The 24,882-nt window shown below is 47.2% G+C and overlaps 1 protein-coding gene across 1 annotated transcript in view; it reads right to left on the reverse strand.

Moving 5' to 3' along the window:
- Nucleotides 1-1,019, reverse strand: part of abhd3 (abhydrolase domain containing 3, phospholipase) — a 163,290-nt gene extending 162,271 nt beyond the window's left edge. The window contains exon 1 of the mRNA XM_070876030.1: nt 843-1,019. Within this exon, the coding sequence (XP_070732131.1) occupies nt 843-1,004 (162 nt within the window). The 5' untranslated portion in view covers nt 1,005-1,019. The remainder of the gene's footprint in view (nt 1-842) is intronic.
- Nucleotides 1,020-24,882: the final 23,863 nt, after the last annotated feature.

The raw sequence follows: 24,882 nt of genomic DNA on the forward strand, positions 1-24,882 counted from the left end.
ACAGTTATTACTAACAATTTCTGCAAAACACATCGTAGCATGTGAGGAAGACTTGGAGCAGCAGTAAAAACAGAAAAGTTCACTAACATTCACATTCTATGAGTCGTGATCATCTGCCCACTCACATCTACTTTTAGTGCCAACTTTCCTGGTGACCAGGATAAAGTTGCCTGCTCAGAGCAGCAAATTCCTGAAACTAAGCCAGCTACAAATTTCTCCAAACGACAACGGTGCCTGTTTAATTGCATATAAAGAGTCGTGACTTTGGAAAATGCAATTAACTTGAGGCTAATAATAATTAAAGGGAAGGGTAAATGACAAAGAAAAAAAGGAACAGACATTAACACTGAAAGAATGCGATGGAGAGAGTACAACAGAAGACATGAGGCTGGGCAGGCTGGCCCTGGACGTACAACACATTGGGTGAGAAAATAGAAGAATGAAATGGAGAGAGCAATACACAGGGAGAAATAAAGCATGAGAAGGTGCTACTGACCTTAGTACAGATGTGCATTATGCAGTTACATCTGGAAGTGACAACTCTGACTCATTCAACGCAGTGATGGAAACTTGTGATTGAAGATTTTCAAATAAAACTAAAATAGTCGCAACAACACCAATGTCTGGAGCAGAGATTTAATCACTTAATCTTATCCCGTACAGGAATCGATTTAGCTGCAAACCTCTTCCTGGCAAAGTAACAGACACAGCTTAAAATGTGGATAATGAGAAAACAAGAAACGTCAAATGATTTACAGTAACATCTATTGCTTTTTGGGAAATTACACCAGGCAGATTGTATATAAAACTGTTAAATAAAATGCAATAAACCTTTTCCTTACCTTTGCAACTGAGCTCAGGTAATAACACATGTAGGCAGCACCGAATCCTAAAACAAGAGACAAACCTACCCCTGAACCTGACAGATTGACTTTGACCTGATTTTCTAAATACACTGTCAGATCTCTGGTCAGTGTGTTCACATTCCATGTCAGATCGATCATTGCTGTACTACTGGTGTAAAATAAGAACAAGCTACCAGCACTTTGCACCAGAAGCTGAGAGGCTGTAACACCAGATTCTTGCGTCCTTCAGCCCAACCCTCATACACTAGCACAATTCTCTTCAGCTTCTATTTATAGGTTTGAGGCTTTACTCAGGCCTTTAAATGCCACCTACTGGAGAGATATCATAACACTAACTACAACTTTGCTTCCTCACTTTTCCAAGCAACACTTAAATTAAAGGGCTTAGTTCGTTGCCAGACATGATGGCAACATTTGTTTTACTATTAAAGAGTGATTGAATTGTTGCTCACTGTAATGATAGATAAGAGTTCACTCCTTTCAGAAAATTTTCTGAAGTACATTGTACACCATACAGTAAAGAAGATGCACTGTTTTTAGAACCAGACGTACACGACACAGATCAGTAGACCATGCAACTTACCCTAAATAGCCAGCTGCTCAGAAAAGTATTCTACAGCTTGAGGTGATTTGTCCTTCAACTTTCCTCACCCTCAAGTGTGGAGAAAATGTGCGGAACTTTAATATGTTGGTGGGTTGGGAGTGGGGCGATGGGCAAGAAAGCAGTCGGGAAATCTAGGACTAAGGGTTTCTTGCAGGCCCTGCCGAATTTAACAGCAGGGCCTGATTTGCATTTCGTACCTCTGTTTCCCACCTGCAGCCAACCAGATGGAGAGACTGGCTGGCTGCGGGCAGGTAGGCCTATGGCCGCAGAGAGGAGGGAGACAGGGATTGGGTGGGGGCCAGGGGGATGGTCTGGGGATGGAAGTATTGGGAACGGAGCACCGGGGGTGGAACGATCAGGGCCAGAGCATTGGCGGGGGTAGGGAAATATCAGGGTCAGAGTGTTGAGGTGGGATGGAAGGATCAGGGCCGGAGCATCGGGTTTGGTAGGACCTAGGGCTGGAGAATCGGTGGGGGGGGGGGGATAATTGGGGACGGAGCATGGGGTGGGAGGTCGGAAGGATAGGAGCTGAAGCGTCGGTGGAGGGAGGGGAAGAATAGGGGCCAGAGCATCGGGGGAGGGGGGGAAGAATAGCGGCCAGAGCATCGAGGGAGGGGAAGAATAGGGGCCAGAGCATCGGGGGAGGGGGGGAAGAATAGCGGCCAGAGCATCGGGGGAGGGGAAGAATAGGGGCCAGAGCATCGGGGGAGGGGGGGAAGAATAGCGGCCAGAGCATCGGGGGAGGGGAAGAATAGGGGCCAGAGCATCGGGGGAGGGTGGGGAAGGATTGGGGACAGAGCATTGAGTGCAGTGGGGGTGGGGGGGGGGGAAATCGGGGCCGGAGTATCGGGGAGGGGGAGGGGGAAAGGATTGGGGCCAGAGCATCCTGGGGGGGGGGAAGATTGGGGGTCAGAGCATCGCGGGAGGTGGGGAAGCTTTGGGGCCAGAGAATCGGAAGGGGGGTGAGGGGAAGGATCAGGGCCGGAGCATCGGGGAAGTGGGGAGATTGGAAGGATCGAGGCCGGAGCATTGGTGAGTGGAGCGAAGATACGGGGTCAGAGTATTGTGGGTGAAACAATTGGACATGGAGCATTGAGGGGTAGAAAGGATCAGAGCTGGAGCATCATGGGGGGGAAGATCGGGGCAGGAAGGGGGAGTCCGGGAAGGCGATTGAAGGCCTCGTGGCAGGAAGGGGACAATCGGAGGCCTCTTGGGGGGGGGGGGGGGAGGGGGGATCCAGCAGCCCTCGCCATACTTTAGCTGGCGTGCTCTCCGAGGCCTGAGAAACCTGACCAGCCAGAGTTAAATTTATAATGGTGATTAAATGTGAGGCACGTCAGCCTCGTTATAATATTTAAATGGGAGACTTGCCTCCTGGGAGCCGGTTGGCTGTCCGCCACCCATTATAACCAGAAGTGGATGGGTTGGGGTCGGGTTTCAGCTTTTTTAACACTTTAACTTCCCATTTGACCCCAATCCACCTGTTTTATGGGGTTAAAATTCCCCCCACTTTATTCATTATCTGAGGAACTGCGAATGGCATTAAAGACTGTGTAGTCATCAGCGAACATCCCACTTCTGACCTTATAATAGAGGGAAGGTCATTGATGGAGCAGCTGAAGATGTTTGGGCCTAGGACACTGCTCTGAGGAACTCTTGCAGCAATGTTCTGGGGCTGAAATGATTGGCCTCCAACAGCCACCACATCTGCTCTGGTGCTAGATATGACTCCAGCCAGTGGAGAGTTTTCCCCCTGATTCCCATTGACTTCAATTTTACTAGGGCTCCTTGATGACACACTCAGTCAAATGTTGTCTTCATGTCAAGGGCAGTCACTCTCACCTCTCCTCTAGAATTCAGCTCTTTTTTCCATGTTTGGACCAAGGCTGTAATGAGGTCTGTCGCCGAGTGGTCCTGGCCAAACCCAAACTGCACATTGGTGAGCAGGTTATTGGTGAGCAAGTGCTGCTTCGTAGCACTGTCAATGACACATTCCATCACTTTGCTGTGATTGAGAGTAGGTTGATGGGGCAGTAATTGGCCAGATTGGATTTGTCCTGCTTTTTGTGGACAGGACATACCTGGACAGTTTTTCACATTGTCGGGTCGATGCCAATGTTGTAGCTATACTGGAACAGTTTAGCTCGAGATGCGGCAAGTTGTGGAGCACAAGTCTTCCGCACTAGATGATGTTGAGACCCATAACCTTTGCTGTATCCAGTGCACTCAGCCATTTCTTGATATTCATATGGAGTGAATCAAATTGGCTGAAGACTGGTTTCTGTGATGGTGGGGACCTCAGGAGGAGGCTGAGATGGATCATCCACTTGGCACTTCTGGCTGTAGCTGTTAACAAATACTGTTATTGTTCAGACTGAGAACTCTACATGAAGGCATCACAGCCACAAGTGAGTCCTGCCATCACACTGCACCATTGGACTTCCAATGTGCCATCACATGCTTCATCAGCCTCAGTAGTATCCAGCCATTCTCGATTTAATTAATAGCAAGTTAATTTCCTATGACTTTAGTCATGCTCAAAAATCTACATCTTATTAAATATCTTATTAAATATGCACACATTTCCTGACTATAAAATCTTACTTTCCATTGCCATGTTTTTGCCACACTTTCATTCAACTTTTTCTATTATAAATTTTGATGTCCACGTTTATAAAGAAAAAGCAATGGTTGGAATTTTCTGGCGTCTGTGCGGGCGCGATTGGAGGGGGGTTGGGTGGGAAATTTGAAAAATCTTGCAGCTGGTCGGGAACCGGCCATGATTCCGTCTTCATGTGCCTTTCTTTCGGGCGCGTTTGCCAGCACGGCAGTGACCCGAACAGCAGAGGCGGACGAGTTAATTTAAATCATTATTAGGTACTTGTCAGACCTTTAAGAGTCTTTTTAACCATAACTTTCAAATTTCACTGGATGACCACAGGAATCATACAGCTCGGGAACCACGTCTGTTAACCTGAGGCGGAAGTTCAATGGCCATTGGTCCAGCTCATTAGTGCACAGTATGGAAAGCACAATAAATACTGCTACCTCACAGCTGATTACTTTCCTCAGGCAGAAGCTGTTGCTGACTGCATTGCCAGCAGAGATTTAGGTTTCTACAGGCAGTAAAGTCCCCATCCAGTCTCACTTCATTGTTAGAACTTCTGTCATCTATACTGTCTCACCTTGTGCCTCAGAATCGGATCATGAAGAGCCCCAACACCAGCAGCGCCAGGTACACCAGCAGCACCAACAACAACACCACCAACCTTCTCTTCAACCATCTGATGCAGCATAGGACAGAGGGCATCAGTGCAGGGTTGCACTGCACTAGAGGCGATACCCCCAACACATGGTATACAGGCAGAGGATGAGCTTCCTCAACATGACTGGGCAGCAGTGCCAAAGGATGAACATAATAAGAACATAAGAATTAGGAGCAGGAGTAGGCAATTTGGCCCCTCGAGTCTGCTCTGCAATTCAATGAGATCATGGCTGATCTTCTACCTCAACTCCACTTTCCTGCACCATCCCCATATCCCTTGATTCCCTTAATATCCAAAAATCTATCAATCTCCGTCTTGAATATACTCAAACACTGAGCCTCCAAAGCCCTTTGGGGTAGAGAATTCCAACGATTAACTACCCTCTGAGCAAAGATGTTTCTCCTCATCTCAATCCTAAATGGCCGACCCCTTATTCTAAGACTGTGGCCCCTGGTTCTAGACTCCTCAGCCAGAGGAAACATCCTGCCTGCATCTACCCTGACTAGCCCTGTAAGAATTTTGTATGTTTCAATGAGATCACCTCACATTCTTCTAAATTCTAGAGAATATAGGCCTAGTCTACTCAATCTCTCCTCAAAGGACAATCCCCCCCATCCCAGGAATTAGTCTGGTGAACCTTCGTTGCACTCACTCTCTGGCAAGTATATTTTTCTTTAGGTAAGGAGACTAAAACTGTACACGAAAGTCCAGGTGTGATCTCACCAGGGCCCTGTATAATTGGTTTGATGAGTGTTTCCCCGTTCTTGGCCAGGAGTGGGATGGGGCCTTGGAAGTTTGGACTATAGGTGGCCTTGACTGCAATGAAGAATCCTCGCATATCGTGGCTGTCGGCCAGTTGTTGTATCTCCTGTGCTTTCTCCATCCACCACCTGTCCTTTAGGTCCCTGGTATTTTGTTGGACCAGAGCCTTGAGCCATCTGTAATGTTGTTTTGCAGCTCCCGAGTTGGGCTGTTGTTTAAGGCTCGGAAATGCTTTGCGCTTGCGATCTATTAGTTCTTGATGCAGAGATTCAACAGCGCCTCCAGTGCGCCAGTGCAGCCTTCGGCTGTCTGAGGAAAAAAGTGCTTGAAGACCAGGCCCTCAAATCTACCACCAAGCTCATGGTCTACAGGGCTGTAGTAATATCCACCCTCCTGTATGGATCTGAGGCATTGACGATGTATAGAAGGCACCTCAAGTCGCTGGAGATATATCACCAACGATGTCTCCGCAAGATCCTGCAAATCCCCTGGGAGGACAGGCGCACCTCGTCCAGGCTAACATCCCCAGTATTGAAGCACTGACCACACTCAATCAGCTTCACTGGGCAGGCCACATAGTTCGCATGCCAGATACGAGACTCCCTAAGCAAATGCTTTATGCGGAGCTCCTTCATGGTAAACGAGCCAAAGGTGGGCAGCGGAAATGTTATAAGGACACCCTCAAAGCCTCCCTGGTAAAGTGCAACATTACCACTGACACCTGGGAGACCCTGGCTGAAGACCGCCCGAGGTGGAGAAAGTGCATCCGGGAGGGCTTTGAGCTTTTCGAGTCTCAATGCAAAGAGCATGAAGAGGTCAACCTCAGGCAGCGGAAGGAGCGCGCGGCAAACCAGCCCCACCCACCCCTTCCCTCGACGAATGTCTGTCCCACCTGTAACAGAGTCTGTAGCTCTCGTATCGGACTGTTCAGTCATCAAAGAACTCACTTTGGTAGTGGAAGCAAGTCCTCCTCGATTCCGAGGGACTGCCTATGATGATATAATTACAACAAGACGTCTTTACTCTTACAATCAAATCCTCTTGTACTAAAGGCCAACTTACCATTTGCTTTCTTAATTGCTTGCTGTACCTGCATATTAACTTTCAGTGATTTGTGTACAAGGACACTGAGGTCCCTCTGAACACCAACATTCCCAATCTCTCACCATTTAAAAAATACTCTGCTTTCCTATTTTTTTTCTCCCAAAGTGGATAACTTCAGATTTCTCCACATTATATTCCATTTGCTATGTTCGTGCCCATTCACTTAGCCTGTCTATATCCTCTTGAATTTTCTTTGCATCCTCCTCACAACTTACATAGAAATAGAAAATAGGTGCAGGAGTAGGTCATTCGGCCCTTCGAGCCTGCACCGCCATTCAATGAGTTCATGGCTGAACATGCAACTTCAGTACCCCATTCCTGCTTTCTCGCCATACCCCTTGATCCCCGAGTAGTAAGGACTACATCTAACTCCTTTTTGAATATATTTAGTGAATTGGCCTCAGCAACTTGCTGTGGTAGAGAATTCCACAGGTTCACCACTCTCTGGGTGAAGAAGTTTCTCCTCATCTCGGTCCTAAATGGCTTACCCCTTATCCTTAGACTGTGACCCCTGGTTCTGGACTTCCCCAACATTAATAAGAACATAAGAACGTAATAATATAAGAATTAGGAACAGGAGTAGGCCATCCAGCCCCTCGAGCCTGCTCCGCCACCCAACAAGATCATGGCTGATCTGGCCGTAGACTCAGCTCCACTTACCCGCCCGCTCCCCATAACCCTTAATTCCCTTATTGGTTAAAAATCTATCTATCTGTGATTTGAATATATTCAATGAGCTAGCCTCAACTGCTTCCTTGGGCAGTGAATTCCACAGATTCACAACCCTCTGGGAGAAGAAATTCCTTCTCAACTCGGTTTTAAATTGGCTCCCCCGTATTTTGAGGCTGTGCCCCCTAGTTCTAGTCTCCCTGACCAGTGGAAACAACCTCTCTATCTCTATTCTGTCCATCCCCTTCATTATTTTAAATGTTTCTATAAGATCACCTCTCATCCTTCTGAACTCCAACGAGTAAAGACCCAGTCTACTCAATCTATCATCATACGATAACCCCCTCATCTCCAGAATCAGCCTAGTGAATCGTCTCTGTACCCCCTCCAAGGCTAGTATATCCTTCCTTAAGTAAGGTGACCAAAACTGCACGCAGTACTCCAGGTGCGGCCTCACCAATACGCTGTACAGTTGCAGCAGGACCTCGCTGCTTTTGTACTCCATCCCTCTCGCAATGTAGGCCAACATTCCATTCGCCTTCCTGATTACCTGATGCACCTGCAAACTAACTTTTTGGGATTCATGCACAAGGGCCTGCCTCTCTTCCGCACGTACATCCGCGCCAGGGTGTCCTTGGAGATGGAGCACGCGGTGTCCACCGGTACGCTCGTGGCCTTCCGCGAGAGGTGGGCACCAGAGGGACTGGAGTGCATCGTCACGCCCGGCAACCAAATTTTAATTTGATTTTATGTTTTAAAGTTTAATTTGTTTTAATTGCCGGTGCTTTTAGTGTCCCCCTCCCCTTTTATAGGGGGCACTGGAGGAAAACATTTGATTTTAGTGCCCAAAAAAAAACCAAAAAAAAAAAGAAAAACACAAAAAAAAAAACCACAAAAAAGAAAAAAAAGGGCCTTGTAAATGTCTGGTGTGTCATCCAGGGCGGGTGGCACGGTTTAATGTTTATGTCTTTTCAGGTAAACTCCAAAAGAGTTTCATGCACAAGGACCCCCAGGTCCCTCTGCACCACAGCATGTTGTAATTTCTCCCCATTCAAATAATATTCCCTTTTACTGTTTTTTTGCCCAAGGTGGATGACCTCACACTTTCCGACATTGTATTTCATCTGCCAAACCTTAGCCCATTCGCTTAACCTATCTAAATCTCTTTGCAGCCTCTCTGTGTCCTCTACACAACCCGCTTTCCCACTAATCTATGTGTCATCTGCACATTTTGTTACACAACACTCTGTCTCCTCTTCCAGGTCATCTATGTATATTGTAAACAGTTGTGGTCCCAGCATCGATCCCTGTGGCACACCACTAACCACCGATTTCCAACCCGAAAAGGACCCATTTATCCCGACTCTCTGCTTTCTGTTAGCCAGCCAATTCTCTATCCATGCTAATATATTTCCTCTGACTCCGCGTGCCTTTATCTTCTGCAGTAACCTTTTGTGTGGCATCTTATCGAATGCCTTTTGAAAATCTAAATACACCACATCCATCGGTACACCTCTATTCACCATGCTCGTTATATCCTCAAAGAATTTCAGTAAATTAGTTACACATGATTTCCCCTTCATGAATCCATGTTGCGTCTGCTTGATTGCACTATTCCTATCTAGATGTCCTGCTATTTCTTCCTTAATGATAGCTTCAAGCATTTTCCCCACTACAGATGTTAAACTAACCGGCCGATAGTTACCTGCCTTTTGTCTGCCCCCTTTTTTAAACAGAGGCGTTACATTAGCTGCTTTCCAATCCGATGGCACCTCCCCAGAGTCCAGGGAATTTTGGTAGATTATAACGAATGCATCTGCTATAACTTCCGCCATCTGATAGTGATTGTCTCAAGGTCCTCCCTTCCCACATTCCCGTGACCAGCAATTTTTGGCATGGTTTTTGTGTCTTCCACTGTGAAGACCGAAGGAAAATAATTATTTAAGGTCTCAGCCATTTCCACATTTCCCATTATTAAATTCCCTTTCTCATCTTCTAAGGGACCAACATTTACTTTAGTCACTCTTTTCCGTTTTATATATCGGTAAAAGCTTTCACTATCTGTTTTTATGTTTTGCGCAAGTTTACTTTCGTAATCTATCTTCCCTTTCTTTATTGCTTTCTTAGTCATTCTTTGCTGTCGTTTAAAATTTTCCCAATCTTCTAGTTTCCCACTAATCTTGGCCACCTTATACGCATCGGTTTTTAATTTGATACTCTCCTTTATTTCCTTGGTTATCCATGGCTGGTTATCCCTTCTCTTACCGCCCTTCTTTTTCACTGGAATATATTTTTGTTGAGCACTATGAAAGAGCTCCTTAAAAGTCCTCCACTGTTCCTCAATTGTGCCGCCGTTTAGTCTGTGTTCCCAGTCTACTTTAGCCAACTTTGCCCTCATCCCACTGTAGTCCCCTTTGTTTAAGCATAGTATGCTCGTTTGAGACACTACTTCCTCACCCTCAATCTGTATTACAAATTCAACCATACTGTGACCACTCATTCCGAGAGGATCTTTTACTAGGAGATCGTTTATTATTGCTGTCTCATTACACAGGACCAGATCTAAGATAGCTTGCTCCCTTGTAGGTTCTGTAACATACTGTTCTAAGAAACAATCCTGTATGCATTCTATGAATTCTTCCTCCAGGCTACCCCATGCGATTTGATTTGACCAATCGATATGTAGGTTAAAATCCCCCATGATTACTGCTGTTCCTTTTTCACATGCCTCCATTATTCCCCTGATTATTGTCCACCCCACCGTGAAGTTATTATTTGGGGGCCTATAAACTACGCCCACCAGTGACTTTTTCCCCTTACTATTTCTAATCTCCACCCACAATTATTCAACATTTTGTTCATGAGAGCCAATATCGTCTCTCACAACTGCCCTGATATCATCCTTTATTAACAGAGCTACCCCACCTCCTTTCCCTTCTTGTCCATCTTTCCGAATTGTCAGATACCCCTGTATGTTTAATTCCCACCTAGCTTTGTATCATCAGCAAACTTGGATATATTACATTTGGACCCCTCATCCAAATCATTGATATAGATTGTGAATAGCTGGGGGCCAAGCACCGATCCTTGTGGCACCCCCACTAGGATGCTCAGGCTATCGCGTCAAGTCGTCGTAGTCATTTGCACATTTCTGGAGCCCAGAGCCCAGAGGAACGGGTGAACATGCCGTAACAGTGGCTGTCAAAGTCACTCGTGCCTTCAATATCTTCACCTTAGGCTCCTTACTGAGCGGGCGCTCGACTTAGTTGCCCTGGTTGGCTTTCCATGGGTGCAGGGCGTCGTCGACTGCACACATGTAGCAATCAGGACAGTCCATCATAACCCAGGAGTCTTTGTCAACTGCAAGGGCTTCCAATTCCTCAATGTACAGCTCGTCTGCAACCATAGGAAGATCATCATGTATGTGTGAGCCCAATTCCCTGGCAGCTGCCGTGACACTTTTGTCCTGCACCAGACCACCCTCCCTCAGCTCTTAGTCCCTCCAAACAGACTTACTGCTGGCTGCTTAGAGACAAGGGCTATACACTGAAGACGTGGCTCATGACACCCTTGAGGAGGCCAAGTATTGAAGCCTGAGAGGATTACTTACATAGGATTATATAAGCTATAAGGCACAGAAACAACACATTCAGCTCAACCAGTCCATGCCGAATTATGCTCCACTCGAGGCTCCTTCCATCTTTCCTCATCTATATCTATCAGCATAACCCTCTAATCCCTTTTCCCTCATATGATTGTCTAGCCTGCCCTTAAATGCATCGATACTATTCGCTTCAACCATTCCCTGTGGTAGTGAGTTCCATATTCTCACCACTCTTTGGGTAAATAAATTGCTTCTGAATTCCCTATTGGATCTTTTGGTAACTATCTTATATTGATGGCCTCTAGTTATGCTCTTCGCCACAAGTGAAAATATTTTCTCTGTATCCACACTATCAAAATATTTCATAATTTTAAAGACCTCTATTAGGTCACCCCTCAGCTTTCTTTTCTCAAGAGAAAAGAGACCCAGCCTGCTCATCCTTTCCTGATATGTATACCCTCACATTTCTGGTATCATCCTTGTAAATCTTCTCTGCGCCCTCTCGAGTGCCTCTATATTCTTTTTATAATACGGTGACCAGAACTGTATGCAGTGCTCCAATTGTGGTCTAGTCGAGGTTCGATACAGGTTTAGCATAACTTCTTTGCTTTTCAATTCTATTCCTCGAGAAATAAACCGTAGTGCTTGGTTTGCTTTTTTTTATGTCATTGCTAACGTGCGTCGTAACTTTTAGTGATCTGTGTATTTGTACTCCCTTTCTTCCTCTACCCCACCTAGTCCTGCACCCTCCAAGTAATAACTGATCTCTCTATTCTTCGTAGCAAAATGTAATACCTCACATTTATCAGCTCCCGACCTCATTACAGCATTGCTTCAAACATGAACAAAAGAGCTGAATTCCAGAGGTGAGGTGAGAGTGACTGCCCTTGACATCAAGGTAGTATTTGACCGAGTGTGACATCAAGGAGGCCTGGTAAAATTGAAGTCAATAGGAATCAGAGGGAAAACTCTCCACTGGTTGGAGTCATACCTAGCACAAAGGAAGATGGTTGTGGTTGTTGGAGGTCAATCATCCCAGCCCCAGGACATCGCTGCAGGAGATCATAAGAATATAAGAAATAGGAACAGGAGTAGGCTATACGGGCCCTCGAGCCTGCTCCGCTATTCAATAAGATCATGGCTGATCTGATCATGGACTCAGCTCCACTTCCCCGCCCACTCCCCATAACCCCTTATCCCCTTATCGTTGAAGAAACTGTCTATTTCTATCTTAAATTTATTCAATGTCCCAACTTCCACAGCTCTCTGAGGCAACGAATTCCACAGATTTACAACCCTCTGAGAGAAGAAATTTCTCCTCATCTCAGTTTTAAATGGAAGGCCCCTTATTCTAAGATCATGCCCTCTAGTTCTAGTCTCCCCGATCAGTGGAAATGATCCTCACTGTATCCACCTTGTCAAGCCCCCTCATAATCTTATACGTTTCGATAAGATCACCTCTCATTCTTCTGAATTCCAATGAGTAGAGACCCAACCTACTCAACCTTTCCTCATAAGTCAACCCACTCATCCCCGGAATCAACCTAGTGAACCTTCTCTGAGCTGCCTCCAAAGCAAGTATATCCTTTCGTAAATATGGAAACCAAAACTGCACGCAGTATTCCAGATGTGGCCTCACCAATACCCTGTAGAGCTGAAGAAAGACTTCCCTGCTTTTATACTCCATCCCCTTTGCAATAAAGGCCGAGATACCATTGGCCTTCCTGATCACTTGCTGTACCTGCATACTATCCTTTTGTGTTTCATGCACAAGTACCCCCAAGTCCCGCTGTACTGTGGCATTTTGCAATCTTTCTCCATTTAAATAATAACTTGCTCAGGGCAGTGTCCTAAACCCAACCATCTTCAGCTGCTTTATCAATGACATTCCCTCCATCATAAGGTCAGAATTGGAGATGTTCGCTGATGATTGCATAGTGTTTAGTTCCATTCACAATTCCTTAGAAAATGAAGCAGTCCATGCCCACATGCAGCAAGACCTGGATGATATTTAGGCTTGGGCTGATAAGTGGCAAGTTACATTCATGCCACATAAGTGCCAGGCAATGACCATCTCCAACAAATGCAACTCTAACCAGCTTCCCTTGATATTGAATGGCATTACCATTGCCTAATCCCCCACCATCAACATCCTAGGGGTCACCATTGACCAGAAACTTAACTTCAGCAGCCACATAAATACTGTGACAACAGGAGCGGGTTAGAGGCTGGGTATTTTGCGGCGAGGATGGTGCACCCCATCCACCACCTTCAACATTCACTCCCTCCACCACTGGCGTACCGTGGTTGCAGTGTGTAGTATCTATAAGATGAACTGCAGCAACTCACTATGCCTTCTTTGGCAGCAACTCCAGAACCCGTGACCTCTACCACCTAGAAGGACAAGGGCAGGAGATGCATGGGAGCACCATGATCTGCAAGTTCCCCTTCAAGTTACACACCAACCTGACTTGGAAATATATCACCATTCCTTCATTGTCACTGGGTCAAAGTCCTGGAACTCCCTCCCTAACAGCACTATGGGAGTACCTTCACCACAAGGACTGCAGCAGTTCAAAATTCTAAAGGGGCAAAGTGTGTTAAAAAGACAAGCCTGAAGGCTCTGTGCCTCAATGCGAGGAGTATTCAGAATAAGGTGGACGAATTAACTGCGCAGATAGCAGTTAACGGGTATGATGTAATTGGCATCACGGAGACATGGCTCCAGGGTGACCAAGGCTGGGAACTCAACATCCAGGGGTATTCAACATTTAGGAAGGATAGACAGAAAGAAAAAGGAAGCGGGGTAGCATTGCTGGTTAAAGAGGAAATTAATGCAATAGTAAGGAGGGACATTAGCCTGGATGATATGGAATCAGTATGGGTGGAGCTGCAGAAAACACTAGTGGGAGTTGTGTACAGACCACCAAACAGTAGTAGTGAGGTTGGGGACAGCATAAAACAAGAAATAAGGGATGTGTGCAATAAAGGTACAGCAGTTATCATGGGCGACTTTAATCTACATATTGATTGGGCGAACCAAACTGGTAGCAATGTGGTGGAGGAGGATTTCCTGGAGTGTATTAGGGATGGTTTTCTAGACCAATATGTCGAGGAACCAACTAGAGAGCTGGCCATCCTAGACTGGGTGATGTGTAATGAGAAGGGACTAATTAGCAATTTTGTTGTGCGAGGCCCCTTGGGGAAGAGTGACCATAATATGGTAGAATTCTTTATTAAGATGGAGAGTGACACAGTTAATTCGGAAACTAGGGTCCTGAACTTAAGGAAAGGTAACTTCGACGGTATGAGGCGTGAATTGGCTAGAATAGACTGGCAAAGGATACTTAAAAGGTTGACGTTGGATAAGCAATGGCAAACATTTAAAGATCACATGGGTGAACTTCAGCAATTATACATCCCTGTCTGGAGTAAAAATAAAACGGGGAAGGTGGCTCAACCGTGGCTAACAAGGGAAATTAAAGATAGTGTTAAAGCCAAGAAAGAGGCATATAATTTGGCTAGAAAAAGCAATAAACCTGAGGATTAGGAGAAATCTAGAATTCAACAATTTAGAATTGTACTAAGGGTTTAATTAAGAGGGGGAAAATAGAGTACGATAGGAAACTTGCAGGGAACATAAAAACTGACTGCAAAAGCTTCTATAAATATGTGAAGAGAAAAAGATTAGTGAAGACAAACGTAGGTCCCTTGCAGTCAGATTCAGGTGAATTTATAATGGGGAACAAATAAATGGCAGACCAATTGAACAAATACTTCGGTTCTGTCTTCACAAAGGAAGACACAAATAACCTTCCGATTGTACTCGGGGACATTAGGTCTAGTGAGAAGGAGGAATTGAAGGATATCCTTATTAGGCGGAAAATTGTGTTCGGGAAATTGATGGGATTGAAGGCCGATAAATTCCCAGGGCCTGATAGTCTGCATCCCAGCCTACTTAAGGAAGTGGCCATAGAAATAGTGGATGCATTAGTGATCATTTTCCAACAGTTTATCGACTCTGGATTAGTTCCTATGGACTGGAGGGTAGCTAATGTAACACCACTTTTTAAAAAAGGAGGGAGAGAGAAAACAGGGAATTATAGACTGGTTAGCCTGACATCAGTAGTGGGGAAAATGTTGGAATCAATCATTAAAGATGAAATAGCAGCACATTTGTAAAGCAGTGACAGGATCGGACCAAGTCAGCATGGATTTATGAAAGGGAAATCATGCTTGACGAATCTTCTGGAATTTTTTGAGGATGTAACTAGCAGAGTGGACATGGGAGAACCAGTGGATGTGGTATATTTGGACTTTCAACAGGCTTTTGACAAGGTCCCGCACAAGAGATTGGTGTGCAAAATCAAAGCACATGGTATTGGGGGTAATGTACTGACGTGGATAGAGAACTGGTTGGCAGACAGGAAGCAGAGAGTCGGGATAAACGGGTCCTTTTCAGAATGGCAGGCAATGACTAGTGGAGTGCTGCAGGACTCAGTGCTGGGACCCCAGCTCTTTACAATATACATTAATGATTTAGATGAAGGAATTGAGTGTAATATCTCCAAGTTTGCGGATGACACTAACCTGGGTGGCGGTGTGTGCTGTGAGGAGGATGCTAAGAGGCTGCAGGATGACATGGACAGGTTAGGTGAGTGGGCAAATGCATGGCAGATGCAGTATAATGTGATAAATGTGAGGTTATCCATTTTGGGGGCAAAAACATGAAGGCAGAATATTATCTGGATGGCGGCAGATTAGGAAAAGGGGAGGTGCAATGAGACCTGGGTGTCATGGTTCATCAGTCACTGAAAGTGGGCATGCAGGTACTGCAGGCGGTGAAGAAGGCAAATGGTATGTTGGCCTTCATAGCTAGGGGATTTGAGTATAGGAGCAGGGAGGTCTTACTGCAGTTGTGTAGGGTCTTGGTGAGGCTTCACCTGGAATATTGTGTACAGTTTTGGTCTCCTAATCTAAGGAAGGACGTTCCTGCTATTGAGGGAGTGCAGCGAAGGTTCACCAGACTGATTCCAGGGATGACAGGACTGTCATATGAGGAGAGACTGGATCAACTGGGCCTTTATTCACTGGAGTTTAGAAGGATGAGAGGGGATCTCATAGAAACGTATAAGATTCTGACGGACTGGACATGTTAGATGCGGGAAGTGTTCCCGATGTTGGGGAAGTCCAGAACCAGGGGACATAGTCTTAGGATAAGGGGTAGGCCATTTAGGACTGAGATGAGGAGAAACTTCTTCACTCAGAGAGTTGTTAACCTGTGGAATTCCCTGCTGCAGAGAGTTGTTGATGCCAGCTCATTGGATATATTCAAGAGGGAGTTAGATATGACCCTTACGGCTAAGGGGATCAAGGGATATGGAGAGAAAGCAGGAAAGGGGTACTGAGGGAATGATCAGCCATGATCTTATTGAATGCCGGTGCAGGCTCGAAGGGCCGAATGGCCTACTCCTGTACCTATTTTCTATGTTTCTATGTTCCTTTGTAAGAAGGCTTACCACCAGCTTCTTAGGGACAATTAGGGATGGGCAATAAATGCTGGCCTTGCTAGCAACGCCCACATCCCGGAATGAAAAAAATATACATATATATCTGTGTTGAACTTCATTTGCCAATTATATGTCCATTCTGCAAGTTTATTAATGCCTTCCTGTAATTTGATGCAATCCTCCTCAGTATTGACTATTCCACCTCCAATTTGATGTCATCCGCTGAGAGATATAATGAAAGTCACATTTCCATCAGATGTGTCACAGAGCAGACAATAGGCATGCTCAAAATACGCTTCAGATGCCTTGACAGATCTGAAGGAGCCCTTCAGTCTGCATCAGCCAGGGTCTCCAGAATCATCGTGGTCTGCTGCGACCTGAACAACAGAATGCAGCAGCGAGGATTAGTGCTGCATGAGGAGCAAGGCACTGAGCGCACAACCTCTTCAGAGAAGGAGGAGCAGGAGGAGGAGGAGCAGGAGGAACCCGTGGTCCAGATCCCACCAGCACCTGAGCACATTGCTGCCCGGGAGGCTAGAGATGGTCTCATCATGCCCAGATTTATTTAACTTTATGCATTACACCCATATGGCTGCTATATGCTGTGCCAGGCTTCCAACACCCCACAGCAAGACCATAAAGCATACCTACAATGACCAAGCCATTCATTTCACACTGACCAACATTGCTGCAGGTAACATTATGTCTCACGTTTCACTCCAACTCACTAAACCACTTCCAAAGCTGCACACAAATTTGCCCAAGACCAAAAAGTGATGAAAATAAAGATGTTTATGTGTGACACAACAGTAAAGGAAACCTTACAGAATAATTTATCAAAACACCCAAGTGGCTACTTTTGTTTCATCTTTCTCTTACGTGTGCTTCTACAAGGTGCTACCTGTGTGGCTTCAGCAGAGCAAGAGGCAGCCTGCTCACTTCCCTGCTGCGACTGCTTAGGTGCTTTTGGCTGTCGTCCTCTGGGTTTTGGAGCCCTGATGGCCCCGCCAGAGTCTTCTACTCCTGCGACTGTGCAGGGGCAGATTCAGCCACGAGGAGGCCTCTGGGGCTCTGACTGAGGGGAAGGCAACAGGGGAGAAGTGTGAGAGCTTTGCGAGGAGCCCCCACTTCCATATCCCCTCTCAACGTCATCCCTCTCATGGGCCATCTGCACTTCCCTGCTAGCAAGGAGCTGGAGAGCATCTTGCTGCACAGCATTGGGGCCATGAGGACCCACGTCTATGTTGAATTCCCTCCTAGAGAGGTCTTTGAGCCTCTGCCATCTATTCTTCATAGAGTCCATATGCTCCTGTGAGTGGCGCATTAGCTGCTCCATGTAGGTGGCCATCCTATCCATTGAAGGAGCCTACAGTTGCCATTGCCTGTGACACAGTGGTGCTCAAGTTGGAGATGGACTCTTCCATTCTCTGCATAGTTGCAGACATTGCACTCGCAAAACCTGGCAAAGCCCCCTGCACTTCTTGCTGCACCTCCAGGATTGGCCTCTTTCTGGATAGCCCCTGAGGCTCAGCGTCTTCATGCAGCTGAGCAGAGCTGGGACCATCCTGCGCCCTCTGGTGAGGAGTCTCCAATGATATCCCTGTTCCCACCATCTGCTCTTGCTCATTTGTGAGTTGTGAGATACCAGGTGACAACACTACTCTAGCTCGCGTGGTACCCACCAAGATGTGCATATCTGCGATGGTACTTGGTGTGCTTATGTCCTGCGACGGTGCGCCCTCAGGGGCTGGAGGCTTCTCTGAGAAGTCGTCTTCTACTTACCCCTGGACAGTGGGGTGGGGGTAGGTGGAGGAGGGGCGGGTCTTGATGGACCTGTGGGAGACTAAAGAATGAGTTCGATATGTCATAGGAAGAATGGGTACAGATACCATTATGCACATGATGACCATTCAGTGGCTGCAGTGACTAATGTATGCCATTTAGCAGCATGATATGTGATTCTGGTCTACAGGGCTGTAGTGATACCCACCCTCCTGTATGGTTCAGAGATGTGGACCACATACAGAGGACACCTCAAATCGCTGGGAAAATACCACCAACGATGTCTCCGCAAGATCCTGCAAATCCCCTGGGAGGACAGACGCACCAACGTTAACTTGCTCGATCAGGCCAACATCCCCAGCATCGAAGCACTGACCACACTTGACCAGCTCCGTTGGGCGGGCCACATTGTTCGCATGCCTGACACAAGACTCCTAAAGCAAGCGCTCTACTCAGAACTCCTACACGGTAAGCGAGCCCAAGGTGGGCAGAGGAAATGTTTGAAGGACACCCTCAAAGTCTCCTTGATAAAATGCAACATCCCAACCGACACCTGGGAATCCCTGGCCAAAGACTGCCCTCAGTGGAGGAAGTGCATCCGGGAGGGCGCTGAGCACCTCGGTTCTCGTCGCCAAGAGCATGCAGAAAACAAGCGCAGGCAGCGGAAGGAGCGCGTGGCAAACCAGACTCCCCACCCATTCCTTCAATGACTGTCTGTCCCACCTGTGACAGAGATTGTAATTCCCGTATTGGACTGTTCAGTCACCTAAGAACTCACTTTTGGAGTGGAAGCAAGTCTTCCTCGATTTCGAGGGACTGCCTATGATGATAATGATGATGTGATTCTGTCACCAGGTAGTTGTGATGCTCACTCTCTCTGTCTCCCACCTCCAGCTGCTCGGCAACTCCAGAAAGTTCCAAGGCAACTTCCTCTGCTGTTGTTAAGGTGGCCAATGATGAAGCGCTATTTGCGGTTCGCTCCCTCTCCCTCTTATTGTGAGGTCTCTTTTTCTGCAAGGAGAAAAAGAGATGGTTGAGTGAGAATGATGGAATGAATTTAAGAAATGGATAGGTTACATCTTTAGAGGGTGACTCTGATGGATTGGGTGGCAATATCAAGTAGCCTCCTTATGAATTGATAGTTCGTATAATTGCATTAGGATGAGGGTGAATTTGGCGGTTAGCTATTCAAATGGAGATGTGATAATGTAGATAGAGAAATGGGTGGATGTGTAAGGTAAGTTGGTGTGTGTAAGGATGTGCAGGAGCAGTGTTGGGAACACAGCATGATGGGGATGTGATGAAAGGCACAGCAGGATGAAATTGAGTGTGGCTTTGTACTTACCTTTCCTGATCTAATGAGACATTGAAACGTTTCTGGCACTGCACACGGGTCCTCCTGACCACATCTCTGCTGTTGACCTCCTCTGCTATTTGGAGCCAAGCTCTTTTGATTTCCTGGGGAGGTTTCTTCCATCCATTCGAAGGGAAAATGACCTCTCCCTTTACAAACATATAGAGGGAGTCATCGGAGAACTTGGGTGCAGCCCTGTCTGTCTCAGTGCAGTCATATTTGTCACTCTTTCCATCAGTCCAAGTGTGCAATATGCTAACTGCACACTCCTAGCTGAACTTTCAAATGAAATATGGCCATGGCTCCTTTAAATATCCCGGTTGAAAATGCGTCATCGATGATATCATCAGACTCGCACCATTTAATTGGGGAGGGTAATGCGCAGGGCAGGCTTAATAGGCCCTATTAACATAAAGTCGATCTGAGGAGCACTATGGAATCAGGAACAGGGTCGCGAACTGCCATGGCAACCATGCCACTGATGCCCTCCCAGTTTGACCAACCCTAGATTTCTCCCCAGAACACTGCCAAACTCCAGATTTTACTTTCCACGGGCCCAAGTTTCGGATGTCCTCCCAGAACGGTGCACACCAAGAGGCCCACCTATTTTTTAGAATTAAAAAAGCGCCTAAAACTTACCTCGCAATTCTCTGAGTCCAGCAGGCCTGTTTCACAGTCAATGCAGCGCAACACAAGCAGCTGGGGGTGGAGCTACAGCCCTGCGCCAAAAAGAGTGCAGGCAGCTGCGCGTGTGCGCAGTAGCTCCTGGCCGTCCCAGCGCATTCTATCTCCGGGCGAGCCTATCCCTGGCCGAAGGGACGTCGCCCCTATCCCGGACCGAGTGGCCTGCCTACCCTTACCTCCTCGGCGGTGGGGCCTGCCCGAGCATCTCGGCGGTGGCGGTTCCCGCCCGAGCATCTCATCGGCGGTGGGTCCCGCTTGAGCATCTCATCGGCGGTGGGCCCCGCTCGAGCATCTCATCGGCGGTGGGTCCCGCTCGAGCATCTCATCGGCGGTGGGCCCCGCTCGAGCATCTCATCGGCTGTGGGCCCCGCTCGAGCATCTCATCGGCGGTGGGCCCCGCTCGAGCATCTCATCGGCGGTGGGCCCCGCTCGAGCATCTCATCGGCTGTGGGCCCCGCTCGAGCATCTCATCGGCTGTGGGCCCCGCTCGAGCATCTCATCGGCGGTGGGCCCCGCTCGAGCATCTCATCGGCTGTGGGCCCCGCTCGAGCATCTCATCGGCTGTGGGCCCCGCTCGAGCATCTCATCGGCTGTGGGCCCCGCTCAAGCATCTCATCGGCGGTGGGCCCCGCTCGAGCATCTCATCGGCGGTGGGCCCCGCTCGAGCATCTCATCGGCTGTGGGCCCCGCTCGAGCATCTCATCGGCTGTGGGCCCCGCTGGAGCATCTCATCGGCGGTGGGCCCCGCTCGAGCATCTCATCGGCGGTGGGCCCCGCTCGAGCATTTCATCGGCGGTGGGCCCCGCTCGAGCATCTCATCGGCTGTGGGCCCCGCTCGAGCATCTCATCGGCGGTGGGCCCCGCTCGAGCATCTCATCGGCGGTGGGCCCCGCTCGAGCATCTCATCGGCTGTGGGCCCCGCTCGAGCATCTCATCGGCGGTGGGCCCCGCTCGAGCATCTCATCGGCGGCGGGCCACGCTCGAGCATCTCATCGGCGGTGGGCCCCGCTCGAGCATCTCATCGGCGGTGGGCCCCGCTCGAGCATCTCATCGGCGGTGGGCCCCGCTCGAGCATCTCATCGGCGGTGGGCCCCGCTCGAGCATCTCATCGGCGGTGGGCCCCGCTTGAGCAGCACCTTGTCGGCGGCGGGGCCCGCCCAACCAGCTCTTCAGCAAGCTGTTGGAGGGCCCCCGGTGCTGCAATATGTAAGTAGAAACTTTAAATTTTTTATTTATTGATTGATTTTTTATTATTTTTTTTTTTGATTGATTGATTTATTGGTTGATTTATTGATTTATTGATTTATTTATTATTTATTATTGATGATGACTCTTTATTGGTAAAAGTGAAATGTTTAATGATTTGTAAAATCCCCTAACTTCCCTCTAACTTCCCTTCCCCCCTGCCCCCCGCTATCTCTCACTACCTGCGCCTAATTTATAAAGTGTAGGCAAGGTTTTTCTGAGCGTACAAAAATCGACACTTACTCCGTTCTAAGTTAGTTTGGAATAACTTTTCGCTGCCTAAACTTACAAAACAGGTGTAAGTGGCTGGTAACACCCCAGTTTGAAAAAAAAACCGAGACTAAAACGAAAGTATTCTAACTAACTAGAACAGGAGCAAACCAAATGCCGAGAATTGCAAAAAAATAGGAGCAACTCGAGCCGAAAAATCATGTAGTTTTCTTCACTAGTGTGCCAAAATATTAAAATGCATAATTATAAATCTTCATTTGAATCAGGCATGCCAGTGGTCACTCCTGCAAGCGGTCTGGGTGTCTTAAGTCCAAGAGTGCGCTTGTAGTGAGTGCTGCATTGTCGGAGATGCCGTCTTTCAGATGAGACGTTAAACTGAGGCGTACGTAAAATATCCCATGACGCTATTTCGAAGAAGAGCTGGGGAGTTTTCCCCGGTGTCCTGGCCAATATTTATCCCTCAATCAACATAACAAAAACTGATTATCTGGTCATTATCACATTGCTGTTTGTGAGAGTTTGCTGTGCGCAAGTTAGCTGCTGCGTTTCCCAAAGTGACAACGGTGACTATACTCTAAAATTACTTAATTGGCTGTAAAGTGCATTGAGATGTCCGGTGGTCGTGAAAGGCGCTATATAAATCAAAATCTTTCTTGACTGGCCAAAATCTAATTCAATGTAATTCAAACTGGAAGTCATGTCCTTTACACATGCCCTCACGTGGGCTTTCCCTGATCATTTTGAAGGTGGACTGAAAAAAACACCCGATGAGACAAAGTGATTACGAATCATTAAACTGCTTTATTTCATAGACAGCAAGTGAATGTGTAGAGTCACAGATGTAACAAAATGTAATTTACTCCAACGAAGTTCTGTTCCCTCATGTGAATAATAAAAATAACAAATTACATGTCTCTTTCCTGGATAGTGGGCTAAAAACAAGGGCTAGAAATTGGCCAAATAGCGCTAGCAGTATTTTTTGCCGCTAATCGCATTTAACGTCTTTTTTTTAAGTGCCGAAATAGCATAAAAAAATAAATGCTCAAAAGTGGCCAAATGTTTTTGACGATCGCTATAGTGGTAAAATAGCGGCATTTTCAAAAACCTTTTGAGCAACGAAACTCAATTTTTCAGCGATAAAAAAAATGAACGTTCTGTGCATGCATAAATTTTTTTTTTCCACCCACTTTTTTCTTCCGATCCTTTGGCACCTTCCAGGTAATGTGCAGGGTGTGCCCGTGTACGGGCAGTGCACCCAGGGCTGAATCAGCCATTTTTGAGAGGGGATTTAAACATCATCACAGTTCATCAAAAATTAAAAATGCAGGTTGATTCAGCAAGGAAGAGGGCTAGGAAATTCACTCAAGATGCAAATGCGGCCCTCATCACTGCTGTAGAAAGCAGATGGGGGGGGAAATTTTGAGGAAGGGTCGTGGAAAACTATACCCATCTGCTATAAAACATGTCTGGAAAAGTGTGGCTAAGCAGGTTTCCTCAGTGGACTCTATCCAGAGGGACCATGTCCAGTGCAGGAAGAGGTGGAATGACCATTGCAGGGTCATCAGAGTAAGTAATATTTTTATTTATGCACTCCAATTATTTAATTTGTAAATGTGATTCATGTTGGTATCGCCAGGCTTAGTGTTGCACCTTATTTGCCATGAATGATCGTCACACATTATAAAGATGCTTTTTGACATCTTAAAAGATGTTTCTGCACTTCGATGTTTTCCTGATGAACCACATGCAACTACCAGGGCCATTAAACAGAGCACTGTATTAAATGCACACAGTATTGTATAAGTGCTTTGATGACTATCTGTGTGTGTCATAAGAGCAGAAGGGCCTCTGTTAAAAATTTGTATTGTCATCTTTGCAGGGAAAGTTGACCCACAACCGAGAAAGCGGTCCGGCAAAACTGGTCCCACTCACCTAGTCGCGTGGCAGGTCTGATGGGTGCCTCGCAGAGATCGACTACCTGTGGGGGTGCTGACCCCACGTTGGAGAGTGATGGTAAGTCCTGCAAAATCCATGGTCTGGGTTGGCTCAATGTTATGTACTGTCTGTGGGCTAGGCTTCGGTTTATGCGATATATTGTCTGTGGGCTACACAGGCGCTAACGACTTCAGCCGCAGGCAGCAGTTCGTCGGAGGAGGACACCAGCACATTCCATGGTTATCCAGCATCCAAGGTCCCGGGTCCCAGTGGACTGCAGTAAAGCATACCCAGGGCAGAAGCCCGTATCATAGGCAGTCCCTCGAAATGAGGATGACTTGCTTCCACACCAAAAAAAGGATGAGTTCACAGGTGTTTCGAAAGAAGAACCCTAACTACATCCTCAAAGGTGGAAGATGACTGTGCGTGGATTTTTTTAACGTGCGGTGGCTGTTGCACACCAGCCACCACACGAGCTCAACAGAGCTAGGCCTTGGTCCAGTGGCAAGGATTAACCAAGACACCTGCTCTGCTGCACGGACCTAGTGCGCACACATATCACAGTGTGGGCTGGCCCATGCCGTATGCCGTCTGTGTGGAGGCTGAGTCGGCAATGCCGCCCTGCCGAAAGGCAGGCAGACAAGCAAATGGATTTGGTGGGACTGTCTGGAGAGAGCATCCAGCTCAGCAGACAGCTCCTCGAGGCCATGGGTGGGATCTCGGGGAACATTGCAGCACTCTCTGCGGACATAAGGGAGGGCATGTCGCAGCTAGTAGCTGCAAAGCGCGAGAACACCGAGGTTGTCAATGCCCAATGGCAATTGACGGTCTCGACTCATGGCACTCCAGTCCCTAGTGTCATGTCACCCAGACTGACAAAACCAGTGAGTGGTGAGGTTGAGCAACAGGTTCACCACTCAGAAGCCAGGGCCTTCCACAGCCCCAGCTTCTCCAGGGCTTCGAATGGCGTCTCCTACGTCTGTCCCCCAACAACAGCAGCGCCCTGTCTGCGCTGCTGATAAACGTCTTGGCACCACTGGGAATAGGGATAGTGGGCAAGGGCAAGGGCAAGAATGGACAGGGGTGGGGGGGATGTTCAAATTAGGGTGGGGTAAAGGTGGCTGCAGCTGAAGGATGTTTGGTGCAGAGGTTGTTGTTTTGTTGTAGTTTTGTTGTTCTTTTGTTGTTGTTGTTGTTTTACTATTAATGTTTACATTTCAAAAATTTTAACATTCAAAAATGTTATTGATGTTACTAAATTAATGT

The sequence above is a fragment of the Pristiophorus japonicus genome, chromosome 1 (genome assembly GCF_044704955.1).
Source record: "Pristiophorus japonicus isolate sPriJap1 chromosome 1, sPriJap1.hap1, whole genome shotgun sequence".
In the NCBI taxonomy this organism is placed as follows: Eukaryota; Metazoa; Chordata; class Chondrichthyes; family Pristiophoridae; genus Pristiophorus; species Pristiophorus japonicus.